This window comes from Oncorhynchus tshawytscha, linkage group LG29, assembly GCF_018296145.1.
Source record: "Oncorhynchus tshawytscha isolate Ot180627B linkage group LG29, Otsh_v2.0, whole genome shotgun sequence".
Taxonomy (NCBI): domain Eukaryota; kingdom Metazoa; phylum Chordata; class Actinopteri; order Salmoniformes; family Salmonidae; genus Oncorhynchus; species Oncorhynchus tshawytscha.
The window spans coordinates 16988099-17002347 of NC_056457.1; the positions used below are offsets into that span (position 1 = coordinate 16988099).

The following is a 14249-nucleotide window of genomic DNA, read 5'->3' on the forward strand; positions in this document are numbered from 1 at the left end:
CTCATAACATATTGACATGAATGGAGTCAGCAGGAGTGATACTGTACCTTTGGTCCCATAACACCGCTGTCCCCCTTCACTCCCTGCATGGAAGAAAAGGCAAACACTATAACGACAAAACATAACTGAGACCTGAGACCATTTTATGAGGAACCTATGACAACAAATGTAAAGGGTATAAAGACAGATTAGAATATTTTAAAATCGAAAGAAGTTCAAAAGAAAAGGCAAATAGAGGAGATTGAATAGGTCAGTAAAAGGCAGGTGAAGTACTGACCGTGTGCCCTGGCAGTCCGTCCAGCCCAGAGGACCCTGCTGCTCCCGGAGCACCAGGCTCCCCCTAGAGGAACAGAGATGAAATTGATGGATTATTTATTAGGATCACCATTATCTGCTACATGAGCAATAGCTACTCTTCTTGGGGCCCACACAAAACATAAAATGACATTATTTAGAACATTAGTAGACAAAAACAGTATCATGTTAAAATTAGAGAGTTTTTAGATCCGTTTGAGATGCTAGTGAAACCAACCCACATATAGTAGCCCAGAATTGAGGAACAAGTCCAACTAACTACCTCATCTGCGTACCTATGATAGTAGACCTCATCAATGAGTGATACTTCTGAAAACCTTTTTATCGCAATGAGATTGTATGTATAGAATTACTCTTTTCATTTTCATTCGGTCATCAACGAGGTCCGGAAGGCCACACTGAAAATTGGTTATATTTCCTTGATGTCAAAATTTGCAAAGAATTGTCCTCTATTCATCATTTTGGACATTTTCGATGCCCCCTGACTGTTTAGTGATTATTAGCGAGCTGGACAGTCAAGAAACTGCATGAATGTAGGTCCATTGTCATTTATGCACAGTTTTGATTTCGTTTTAAGTATATTGAGTTTGTTTACCCAATCCCGTTAAAAAAATATATATAAAATGATGTCCAAACTTTCGACTGGTACTGTATATACCTACCAGTCAAAAGTGTGGACACACCTACTCATTAAAGAGTTTCTTTATTTTTTATTATTTTCTACATTGTAGAATAATAGTGAATACATCAAAACTATGAAATAACACACAAGGAATCAAGTAGTAACCCAAAATGTGTTGAACAAATCAAAATATATTTTAGATTTTTCAAAGTAGCCACCCTTTGCCTTGATGACAGCTTTGCACACTCTTGGCATTCTCTCAACCAGCTTCATGAGGAATGCTTTTCCAACAGTCTTGAAGGAGTTCCCACATATTGCTGAGCACTTGTTGGCTGCTTTTCCTACACTCTGCGCTCCAACTCATCCCAAACCATCTCAATTGGGTTGAGGTCGGATGATTGTGGAGGCCAGGTCTGATGCAGCAGGTCTGATGCAGCAGGTCTGATGCAGCACTCCATCATCAAACCAGACGGGAAAATACAGGACTCAATCCCAAAAGAATGGGAACGATTGGAATTACTGTAGTTAGTTTACAAACTTCGATTTTGGGGTGAACTTTCCCTTTAATGATATCTGAACTTTCACTTTAATGCTAGCTGATGTCTCTATCAAGGTGGTGGCTTCTGGTGCATGTGAGGTACGGTGCCTGAGACCTGGACGACTGGCCCTGCCTGTGTACAGATGTTTCAGAGAGGAATTCATTGGAAATTAGCGGGCTAATAGAATGCACATGGTGGGGAAGGCTACACTTCCTCTGAGAGGATGAATGGGATTCAGTTGAGTAGTGGGGATCACCTTTACCGCTACACCAGGAAGCCCGTCCTGCCCGTCTTTGCCCTATGAAGGAGAAATAATATGGCCGTCAGTATGGGAACCTTTTACATGTATGTAGAACTACATATTCTAACACACAGAATATGTAGTGCCACTAACACATACCAGATAGAAATGAACTCAAGAACATGCACACTCACAACAAATACCAACACACTTCTAGTTTATGCAGGGCAGTGAAAACTTTATAGCCACATTCGCACCAGATGATTTAATTCTTAGAACCACTTGAAGCACATTATAACTATTGCAAGATTTCAGTCCTATGATCTTATACACCTGTATACTGACTCTGTGATTCATATGATTGATACTTTAAGTGGTGTGCAGTAGGATGTTTTTTTAAAATGGAACTTTATTTAACTAGGCAAGTCAGTGAAGAACAAATTCTTATGTAAAGTGATGGCCTACCAAAAGGCAAATGCCTTTGGGGACGTGGGCTGGGATTACAAATAACAAATCAAATGAAAATATAGGACAAAACACACATAACGACAAGAGAGACAACACTACATAAAGAGAGACCTAAGACAACAACATAGCATGGCAGCAACACATGACAATACAGCATGGTAGCAACACAACAGGACAACAACATGGTAGCAACACAACATGGCAGCAGCACAACATGGTACAAACATTATTGGGCACAGACAACAGCACAAAGGGCAAGAAGGTAGAGACAACAATACATCACGTGAAGCAGCCACAACTGTCAGTAAGAGTGTCCATGATTGAGTCTGAATGAAAAGATGGAGATAAATCTGTCCAGTTTGAGTGTTTGTTGCAGCTCGTTCCAGTCGCTAGCTGCAGCAAACTGAAAATGGGAGTGACTCAGGGATGTGTGTGCTTTGGGTACTTTTAACATAATGTGACTGGCAGAACGGGTGTTGTATGTGGAGGATGAGGGCTGCAGTAGGTATCTCAGATAGGGGGGAGTGAGGTCTAAGAGGGTTTTATAAATAAGCATCAACCAGTGGGTCTTGCGCCATGTATACAGAGATGGCCAGTTAACAGAGGAGAATAGAGTGCAGTGATGTGTCCTATAAGGAGTATTGGTGGCAAATAAAATTCAATAAAAATCTAATCAAATGTATTTGTCACATGCGCCGAATACAACAGGTGAAACGCTTACTTATACAAGCCTGTAACTAACAATGCAGTTCAAGGAATAGAGTTAAGAAAAGATTAACTAAATAAAATAGTGACATTAGTTTTTTTTAAATCTAACAGTAACATAAGAAAATTACATAACAATAATGAGGCTATATACAGGGGTACTGGTACCGAGTCAATGTGAGGGGTACAGGTTAGTCGAGGTCATTTGTAGTAGCAGCAGTGTAAAAACAAAAGGGGGGGGTCAATATAGATAGTCCCGATGGCCATTTGATTAATTGTTCAGCGGTGGCTTGGGGGTAGAAGCTGTTAAGAAGCCTATTGGGCCTAGACTTCAAGCTCCGGTTAGTTTGTCAGCTGTGGTTAAAGAGGAGCGATTACAATAGAGGAAACCAAGTCTAGATTTAACCTTAGCCTGCAGCTTTGATATGTGCTGAGAGAAGGACAGCGTACCGTTTAGCCATACTCCCTAGTACTTGTATGAGGTGACTAGCTCAAGCTCTAAACCCTCAGAGGTATTAATCACATCGGTGGGGAGAGGGGCATACTTCCTACCGAACCACATGACCTTTGTTTTGGAGGTGTTCAGAACAAGGTTAAGGGCAGAGGAAGCTTGTTGGACACTAAGAAAGCTTTGTTGTAGAGCATTTAACACAACATCTGGGGAGGGGCCAGCTGAGTATAAGACCGTATCATCTGCATATAAATGAATGAGAGAGCTACCTACTGCCTGAGCTATGTTGTTGATGTAAATTGAGAAGAGTGTGGGGACTACGATTGAGCCTTGGGGTACTCCCTTGGTGACAGGCAGTGGCTGAGACAGCAGATGTTCTGATTTTATACACTGCACTCTTTGAAAGAGGTTTTAGCAAACCAGGACAAAGACCCCTCAGAAACACCAATACTCCTTAGTACCAATACTCGCCCACATAAATGGAATGGTCTACCCTATCAAAAGCTTTGGCCAAGTCAATAAAAATAGCAGCACAACATTGCTTAGAATCAAGGGCAATGGTGACATAATTTAGGACCTTTAAAGTTGCAGTGACACATTTATAACCTGAGCGGAAACCAGATAGTATACCAGAGAGAATACTAAAGACATCAAGAAAGCCAGTCAGTTGATTATTGACACGTTTTTCCAACACTTTTGATAAACAGGGCAAAATAGAAATTTGCCTATAACAGTTAAGATCAGCTTAAATAAAGGACGCACCGTGGCTGCTTTCCAAGCAATGGGAACCTCCCCAGAGAGGAGAGACAGGTTAAAAAGGTCTGACATGCCGGGCAATTCTAGGGGCAGAAAACTTAAAGAAGAAAGGGTCTAAACCATCTGGCACAGATGTTTTTTTGTGGTCAAGTTTAAGGAGCTCCTTTAGCACCTCGGACTCAGTGACTGCCTGTAGGGAAAAACTTTGTAGCGGGGCAGGTGAAAAGGAGGGAGGAGTATCGGGGCTAGTCACATGAGAAGGGGTGGGAGATGTTGGACATGCAAGGAGGCATGTCAGGCATGTCATGTCAGTAGGCATTGTCAGTAACAACCACATCATCAACATTATGGGACATGGGCAGCTATGAGAAGGAGGGTTTATTCTCCAGGTCTATAACCATTTTCCAGAACTTCTTGGGGTTAGACCCACAGAGAGAGAACTGCTCCTTAAAGTAACTAACTTTGGCCTTCCGGATAGCCTGAGTGCACTTATTTCTCATTTTCCTGAATGAGAGCCAGTCAGCCTGAATATGCACGTACCGAGCCTTTTGCCAAATGGAATTCTTGAGGTGGAGTAACTCTGCCAGATCACGGACGAACCAGGGGCTGAACCTGTTTTTAATTCTCATTTTATTAATGGGGACGTGTTTGTGAACAATATCACTGAAAATATAAAATAGAAGGTAGTCTATCACAGTCAGTGGTGAAACAAGTGAGTCACACTTCACACCATGGATCTAGTACACGTAGACATTTTAGCACATACACTACTGTGTGTCTAGCATACATGCGAACATCCAAGGGCCGTGAAAAGACTGCCGACTGCAAGTACACGTTGAATTTGATGTCAGGCTGAAGTGTGTTTTTGAAAGTAGCTGCCTCACATAGTTAGCTTTTAGCATAGTCAATTTGCTTCAAAGATGGGACATGATAACGTATTAAAACATGCCTGATAGGTACATAGAGTAAGCTCACTGTGTCAGTGATATAAGACATGAGGGCATACAGTACCTTTGGTCCTGGAGGACCAGGTTTCCCAATAGGACCCTGTGGAAAGCACCAGGTAAAAATGATTGTTAGTATTAATCACACACATTTTCATATGTATATCAGTCTTATAAGCAAAATGGTGTCCCAGTAGCTCCATATAGAAACCACTCTTTGTGTTCTTACCTGAGGGCCTCTGGGCATCACTGCCCCAAAGCCACCGAGTGTCCCAGACCCCTCAATGTCCTGTAAACAACATACAGTCAATGACAACTGGTGTGTGGTGATGAGCCCTCTGGCACAAAATGGCTGCCGAGCATCACTAAGGTGGGTGCTACACATTGGTGATGTATAGGGTGAGTCGTTGTCCCCATCCCTCCCAACATACAATGTAAATCACTTTAAAGTTTATAATAATAATACAATAATACATAACATTGTTATGAGAACAGTATTAGTGATCCTTCATTACAAAAGCTTGAAAATAATCAGGTGTACAGTATGTTGTTGACCCTCTGACAGACAGGAGAACTGAATGAGTGAAATCATACTTCCAGGTCCAAGCTGAAGCCCCTTCCTGGGGGTCCCGGTGGCCCAGGAGGGCCCCTCAGGCCTGGCGTCCCCTCTGGGCCCTCTGAGCCGGGCAGACCTGGGAACCCTGCAGCACTTGGCTCCCCCTAGGAGAGAAGCACAATGGTTCAGTCTTAAAACCACCTGAAGCATCATACATTATTACAACGTCCATTTTTGCAGATGTGAAGGAACTGGATGGGTGTAAGTATTATGGAGGGGGCTTCCACTACACCCGCAGGAAGGTGGAGGCATCACAGTAGCTTAGGCCTATGTTATTCCTTTAGATCTGAAAACGCTGATGGGGGAGTGGCTAGGCATAGGTATTGTTTAAAAAATTGTTTTTATCTGGTTCTGGTTATTAGCAGTAATTATCACTTCATTCACATGTGGGGAACAAGTGTGTTTGGGTTTGAATAGTGGAGAAAGACCATTGTGGTTTGTATGGTCACTTGAAGCTTGGGGAGTGATGGAGCAGCGTGACTCTGACTTTACCTTTGGTCCAGGAGGTCCGCTCAGACCCGGCTCACCCTGTCAAAGAAAAGCAATGTTTCAATCAATTTAAAATCAATCAAATTGAAGCTCTTTTTACATCAGAGGGAGACTGTCTTGAGATGATATATTCTACGCAGTCAGTACACAGGATATCAGAGGTCTATATCCAAAGGTCGTACCTTCTCTCCTCTCTCGCCTGCTGGACCAGGGTCCCCATCGTGTCCATCAACCCCCTGGGAGATAAAACAATTCCTTAGATTAGATGTGTTTCTCCGTAATGTAGTTCTGCCCAGTATGGGATCATTCCATTTGTCAGATTGTATTTAGCTGTGAAGTGTCTGATCTGACAGCACAGCAAGACAATATACTTTATCTTTAGTCCACCGGCTAATTTAGAAATAATTCATTTATTAATCTATTCAGAAGAGCCTGAACACAATTCATAGTTTCAACGATCATAACTGACATGCGATAAATGTCCTGTAAGTGATCCATTCACACAGTTAGTAAAGCCTCCTACATTCTCAAGTCAAAAGGCAGTTTTCCCCAACGATGCGAATAATGGGAGAGACCATGTTTCATGAGATGCTCTAGCTGCAGTCAGAAGCCATTAGCTCCAGGAGCCAAGATTACATTGTTGCTTCATCGCTTCTGAACCTTTAACCTTTCCACACTAGACTCGTAATATCTTTATCTCCATTGGTTAACGGTCTTACAGTATTTTGTGAATCGTATCGTCAAACAAACTTAAAAATGTTTCTCAACAGATTAAGTGAGAGATTATTGGCCTGGGCAATAACATTCCGTAATCTGTCATTCAGAACAGATTAAAATGTGATGAGGCTGAGCAATATCTCACCACTGGGAAAGTAAGCATAAACACTGCCAAATCTCATGGAAATAGATTGTGACGTGTTGTGGAAAGATGACTGTGAGATCCCTGTACTTCACCAAAGAGGAGGTTGATTAGAGTACGTGTCGGGTTGGATTTGAAACATAACAGCCATGTAGTTTGATGAAACAGCCAAACAGTGAAACAGTGTGTAGCTACAATATTACATGCTGTCTGGAGCAGAGCCAAGTAATCAGGGGTTTGTCTGTGGGAAGTTGGGACCTGGGAATGCATGATCACATGGGCAACTGTCAAATCTGTCGAGGTACAAGTCGGCCTTAACCACAGATCTAGGATCTGATTACTCAACCAGCTACCTCCGATCCTAAACCTAACCAGTAGGGGGCTGAAAAAAAGACCTGACCCTGCATCATCGGATAATGCAAACTTTGACCTACTCTGTCAAACACAAAAGGTTGCAATTCCCATAGTGCTCTGTGATCAAGGTCCCTGGCTTTGAACAGACGAGAAGTCTGAGCTGTGTACATGCTCTGAGGACAGCAGGCCAGGCCAGGCAGCTTGTAGAGCGTGGCGCAGGCAGGCTAGACCACACAGACAGAGAGGGACGCTGACTGGGGTTGTGTTTACCGTAGCAAAGGGGAGCAGACTTGCTTATAAACACAGAGCTCCTTTTACAGTTTGCCTAAAAGACTGGGTGACACACACAATGACTGGTATGTGAGTGATGTCACTCCTGCTTTCCTTCTAGATTGATTAACAGACATGCAACAATAATAAAACACCCCTCTTTTTTCATGTTTACTAAAGCAGTGTGTTACACACCAGTATAGAGGTTTGACCCTATTATATAACCATATCACTGGTTAATTATCTTAACTGTTCATGATTGAAAGTCAAATTCCAATGTACTTTTTTAAACCGTTACAAATCAATATTTGCCTCCATGCCTCTGTCTACAGCCCTCCTTCCCACAGTAAAAATCTCCCCAATTCACAGCAGGTCAGAAAGTATCATTTACAATACAAGTTGTCAAGGCAGCCAGATTGGTGTCACGAGGGTCCAGCTCCATGGTGACCTCACCAAGGCAACAGCTGCTCTGGGTCCCTCAATCACCCGTTCAATCATTCACATAAACATTGGGCCTCCCGAACGTTCTAGGCTTAAGCAAATGGAACAAATTGCTGGGTTGCAGGGGAATTACGCCTTATCCAAATGGTTTCCAGGCATCTCTTGTCATGTAGCGATCAGAGATGTTATAGTTGTGCTGGGCAACAGAAGGGATTGCTGTAAGGTTGTCCGGAGGTTGCTGCTGGGTTTGACAAATCTTGTGGCAGACACCTGGAGTTCCATGCTGTTGATTATCTGGCAGCAATTTGTTCTAAGAAATTGATTTGTAAGCTCACACACACCCTTTGTTCATGGTTCTGCAACACAGAGAGTACGCAAAACCACAGATGCTTTGTGGGGGAAATTATGCCTTTTTGGCCCATCGGTTCAATGAATAGATAGGACCAGAGTTTAATACCAATCCAGACCCAGAACCAGAACCAGAGCCACTAAACCAACCCAGCATCACCTGAAACAGAGGCCAGGTGAGCAATGGAAAAAGGGACTGGAACACCACCACAGAGTTTAGTTGTGTCTACAATGCGGTTTTAGAAGTCTCCTTCAAATGTGGGTTGGAATGTAGCAATGCTGACCTCTCCACAGGGTGTGCTATAACAGCTGCTTAATTGGCCCTTAGAACTACAAGTGATAGAGGGATGGCACCATCTTACCACTCACTGGCTTTAACAGTATAAGTGAGAGTGATGGAGTTTCAGTAAAGTGTTGGGTGACTCACAGGCTGTCCAGGTTTACCCATCTCTCCATCCTTCCCGGGGGTCCCAGGGGCTCCAGGTGACGCAGAGAGGCCCTCAGACGAACCTGGGGGGCCAGGCAGCCCTGGAGAACCCGGTGGACCAGGGGGACCCTGGATGAAGAAAATAAATAATATTAACATTAATGGTAACAAATAGCATAACCGTTATAACACATTAACGCTAATGCTAACTGTGTGTATCCAGACAGCCTTTGTGGCTATAATCAGAGAGCAGAACAACAGCAGGTGGATTCTAGGTTTTTGAAAAGGATGGCCACTCACTGTCATAATCTCTGTGTCACTGTCAAAGTCCTCAAAGCCCGAACCGTCCACAACATTCTGCAAACCACATCAACCACATGAATCAATGAACTGATGAATCAATCAATCAATCAACTAATTATTCCATCCATCCATCCATTAATCCACACATCCAGGGTGGTTCATTCCACTACATACCAGGGATCTGGATGAGTTGGGTCGACCCGGTGGCCCGGGAGGACCGGGGGAACCAGGTTTGCCCACTCCAGGATCACCCTACAGGGGTCAACAACAACACACAATCCAGGGTCAAACACAACAACCAACTAGATCAGTGTTTCTCAATCCAATCCCAGGGCACGGGAGCCTGTAGGGGGATTTGTTCAAGGCCAGCACTAACACACCTGATTCAATTCATCGCCAGCCCTTGATTAGTTGAATCGAGTGTGTTGGTGCTCGGCTAGATGAATAATGTACAATGACGTAGAACACTGCTGAACTATTCAGTGACAGTCCCCCATGACCTTGTAGCTGCTAAAACCTGTAGGTCACTAGTACATCATGTACCCTCTGTAACAGTGATGTTATACACTATGTGTTTTGCACCTTGTCTCCTTTGGGACCAGGATCTCCTGGCAAGCCTGGGAATCCCTGAACTCCATTTTCTCCCTGTGGTAGGAACACAGCAAGTGAGTATTATCAACATGAGAAATGGCTGCTGGTTGAAACATATATAGAAATCCACATGGGTTGTGTACTGTACTGTAGGCTTTCTAACAATGATTGGTGGATTGGCAGGAGTTGGAGATTGGATTCATGTGTGGCCCTTCCTCGAGTTATATCTCACTCCATAAACACAGTGTTCAAAGAGAACATTCACCCCGGTATTCACTACAACAGTTATCTAATCTCTTCTGAAGCCCCTTTATGACTGTGTGCACACACACACACACAGACATGCCACACACACACACAGACAGACACGCAAACACACATACATGTAGACACACACACACACACACGCACACACAGATGCAGACACACACACAGAACCCCACACAGATGTACCACATATAAGCAGGACCTATATCCCACCCCATAGGTGGGCAGGTGAAACAGATGAAAAACGGCTAGAGAGACCACCGTAGAACATAGGGACATGAGTTGTAAATAAATAGTCAGCCATTTTGGACTACAGCTGTTGGAGATGCATGCACAATGAACTAAACTTTCCTAATTTATGTAAATCCTTTTTAAATCACTATATCCCCCTTTCCTCCATTATTGGCTAAAGTACTGGGTCTGGTGCACACATGTGAGATATTGGCAGGTTGTGTGTGTGTGTGTGTGTGTGTGTGTTTCATAGGGGGCAGCTGAGGGGAGAACGACTCATAATAATGGACGAAATGGATTGTCACCAAACACCTGGAAACCATGTGTTTGATGTATTTAATACCATTCTACCAATTCCACTCCAGCCATTACTATGAGCCCACTCTCCCCAATTAAGGTACCACCAACCTCCTGTGGTGTGTGTGTGTGTGTGTGCCTGGGAAGCTGTGGCATGTGTACAGTGTTCTTGAGAAAGAGAGAGGGTGGGAGTCATTGTATGTAGCAGGACAACAGGGTCAAGTCTTATGTATTGTGTACTGTAGGGCCTAACACTGAAACAAATGACTGTAAGTAGACTAATAGTTTAATTTACACAGTGTAGTGATCTCAACTCAGAGATGTGTGAGTCGAGTAATAATGAAAGCTTGAAGTCCATAGAAATGTAGCAGAAGTCATATTGAGCAATGACATGAAGAATACTTACTGGGTCACCATCTTTCCCTCCACTGCCCTGGAGAACAAAGAAAACAACAATCTAAAAGACCCCAAACTATTTTTGACCCCATAAACATACATCAGCTACATCAAAAACTGCCCTTCTCAACCACTGAACAAGATGACAATAAAGCCGTCATGGACAACGGCCGAAGGCCTGAAACCACCTAAATAGGCCATTACAATAGACAATAGCAGATGTTTATAGAGACAGAATTACAGAGAGAGAACGCCAATTGAACTGAACTATTCTGGTGAAAAATATGCCGGGCGGGCCAAACCACACAAATAAAAAGGATAGCATGTTCACAATGTGAGACGGAGAATAGAGAATGCTCCCCTATCGCTTGCCAACTGCCAAGCTCTCACTTTGTTTATTGTGCATTGCGTAGCATGACAAATCAGGCAGGGTGTTGTCTGGTGTTTGGCAGGAACTGTCTAGGAGCCAAAGAGAACGAATGAATCGACCGTAACCAGATACAACTGCGATTTTGCCCAATTACAATGCAGTGCTGATAAACATGATCAATGGGTGGTGAAGGGAGGGGATGCTGTGCTAACAAACTGGCTCTTACTGGCTGGCCGTCGTTGCCGGGTGCTCCGGGTGTTCCTGCTGGTCCCTGAGGCCCCTGGGGGCCCCTTGGTCCTGGCTCTCCCTCCCCAGAGGAGCCATCGCCTAACGGGCTTTGCGGGCCTGGGGGGCCGGGGGAGCCAGGGGGTCCGGCTGGCCCTGGGTCTCCTCGCTCTCCTTTCTGACTGGGCATCGCCTGGAGGGAGAGAGTAGGCTCACACCATGAAAGGATGTTTTAGAACAAGCTAGAAAAGTGTGGTATGTCTGGTATATTGGCAAAAAATGATTTGTTATCGATGGCTCGTCAGGTACAATAGGGCAGGGGTTCTCAAACTCTTTTCCAGGACCCCAGCCACTCCATGTACTTGAACTACTGAGCTAACACACCTGATTCAACTTGTCAACGAATTATCAAGCCTTTGACTAGGTGAATCAGATGAGCTAGTTCAGGACTACAACTAATGACAGATTTGACAACCACTGTTATAGATCAGGTAACACACTCCAGGTCTTCAGTTACATCCTATTCAATCTCATTCATTCAAGTCAACAACTGATACTTACACTTCCTAGTCTATAGGCTGCATCCGCTGTCTGACTTGGTCCTGTGGCCAAAGACACAAAATCATCAATACAAATGTACAGTATATGGCTCCTTACCTCACCATGTTATACCGCCACCTAGTGGCTATTGATGTAAATACCACAAGGCATAATAACATGTTCACGCAGTGAATTTTCATTTCAAATGATCATAAATTAATAAATTGTGTACAGTCTTCAGCCTCTCTCTCACCTCTCTCAGCGGTCAGCTCCACTTCCTGACCCGAGGTCTCGCCAGCATCCTCCTCATCGTCACTGGGCGATGCCTCTGTGGGAGGGGCACGCACTGGGGTGATCATTGGCTCCTCTGGCTGAGGGGTAGGGGGAGAGCCGGAAGAAATTTAAAACAATGTATCATTTGAACATACAGCTAGAGTCAGGTTCATCATGTTCTGCGAGATTGGTTTTGTCGCCCTAGGAAAAGCCTAAAATTTGGAATGTTTGTTTGAATTGTTTTAAAGCATTCTTGCTATGGCTTTGCATTTCGTATCAAGGAGCCCCAAGAATTTGGAATGTTTGGTTGAATTGTTGCCATGATAATTTGTTGCATTTTCAGAATTGACTTTCAGTCCTTACTGGGCAAACTACATACGACTCAGATGACTTTTCTGGTTCTCTGGTGGATTATTACATAACTTTATTTGAACAACTTTCATCAACTCTTGTGAACACATTCTGAACCCAGGGCTTGGAAATGTTTGCCATTGACACCCCTGGAAAGTTTGATCCTGTGATCATCACCATTGGCAGACAGCGGGGATGATTTTGATGTTGTTGCCTCTACCATGTTGTTGTGGAGTCCAACACGAGCTGGAATGAAACCCATCATGAGAGAGAGAGTGTAACAGCAAATTGGGGAAAAATATGTATTCTCTGATTGTGGATATTTGTGAAAAGGAGAACAAGGTGAATGAGTTTCAGGACGAAACAACAACTTTGAAAGGATGAGAGACCAGCTGGTGAAAACGGTCAGGTGTGGATAGAAAGGTGATTCATGCATACAATGCCACTTTGAGAAAGATGAAAGTTCTCAAGAAGAAACAGTCTCACAAGTGTCTCCTTGAGAATATCCTGGAGCACATCCACATCAAGAATCAGATTATGGAAGCTGAGGTGCAGAGGCGGCGGCAGGTAGCCTAGCGATTAGAGCATAGTTGCCAGTAACTGAAAGGTTGCTGGATCGAAGACGTGGATGTCGATTAAGGCAACCCCCCCCCTTGCATCTCTCTGATTCAGAGGGGTTGGGTTAAATGCGGAAGACACATTTCAGTTGAATGAATTCAGTTGAACAACTGACTAGGCATCCCCCTTTCACAGGCAGTTAGCCAGCCATCAAACTGAAAATACTTTACAGCAGTGGTTCCCAACCAGGGGTACTAGGACCCCTGGGGGTACTTGGCCTATCCACAGGGGGTGCTTGAGAAGACCATAGGCTTAATTGTAAAATGAGGGGGAACTCCAGGAAAATTCAGTTGGTGGTACAGTAAGCTAAAAAGGTTGGGAACCACTGCTTTACAGAATTAGCTAAGTATGTTCAGGTTCAGGTAAGTATGTTGAGGTAATTATTTTGCTAAGTATGTTCAGGTAGGTATTTTCAGGTAAGTATGTTGAGGTAAGTATTCAGGTAAGTGGGTCCACCTACCATCTGGTGCCTTTTCTGTCCCCAGGAAATATCACCTCTTATTTAGTGTAAAATGTCAATTACAAAACGTTTAAATATAAGGTCAGGTGTGCTTTACCTTAAAAACTACAAAATATGGATCTTGAAAGGGACTTATGCATTTTGGGGTTGGGGGTGGCTGTATAAAATAGTCATTGTAGTAATAAAATGGTAATTGTAAACACTTAAAACTACACATTTACAACTGTGGCAATACTGTGATGTTGTAAAATCATTTGATGTAATTCGTTCCTCTATTGTAATTGTGACCTGTGGTTTTGATTGTGTGTGCTTTTATATTATGTTCAATACATTTTTTAAATAAATGCTAAAATATGTTTTAAGTGAGAAGTAGGCAGGTAAGAAAGCTGAAAAAGGAAATTCACATGAGCACCAGAAAGCCTACTTCACCCATGCTCTACCAAGGATTTCCCAGCACACAGCTTTGACCTACTACAGTAGCT

The 14249-nt window shown here is 43.5% G+C and overlaps 1 protein-coding gene across 4 annotated transcripts in view; it reads right to left on the minus strand.

Annotated features, from left to right (window-relative positions):
• Positions 1-14249, minus strand: part of LOC112227571 (collagen alpha-1(XVIII) chain) — an 82907-nt gene that overhangs the window by 21133 nt on the left and 47525 nt on the right. For 3 of the 4 annotated variants that reach the window (XM_042308917.1, XM_042308919.1, XM_042308916.1), the window contains exons 6-21: positions 12319-12436; positions 12087-12127; positions 11527-11718; positions 10941-10967; positions 9731-9793; positions 9323-9400; positions 9146-9202; positions 8846-8974; positions 6329-6382; positions 6150-6185; positions 5636-5761; positions 5271-5330; positions 5109-5144; positions 1733-1774; positions 278-340; positions 48-83 (exon numbers count right to left, since the gene is read on the minus strand). In XM_042308917.1, the coding sequence (XP_042164851.1) occupies positions 48-83; positions 278-340; positions 1733-1774; positions 5109-5144; positions 5271-5330; positions 5636-5761; positions 6150-6185; positions 6329-6382; positions 8846-8974; positions 9146-9202; positions 9323-9400; positions 9731-9793; positions 10941-10967; positions 11527-11718; positions 12087-12127; positions 12319-12436 (1158 nt within the window). The remainder of the gene's footprint in view (positions 1-47; positions 84-277; positions 341-1732; positions 1775-5108; positions 5145-5270; positions 5331-5635; positions 5762-6149; positions 6186-6328; positions 6383-8845; positions 8975-9145; positions 9203-9322; positions 9401-9730; positions 9794-10940; positions 10968-11526; positions 11719-12086; positions 12128-12318; positions 12437-14249) is intronic. The other variant, XM_042308918.1, reaches the window with a different exon arrangement.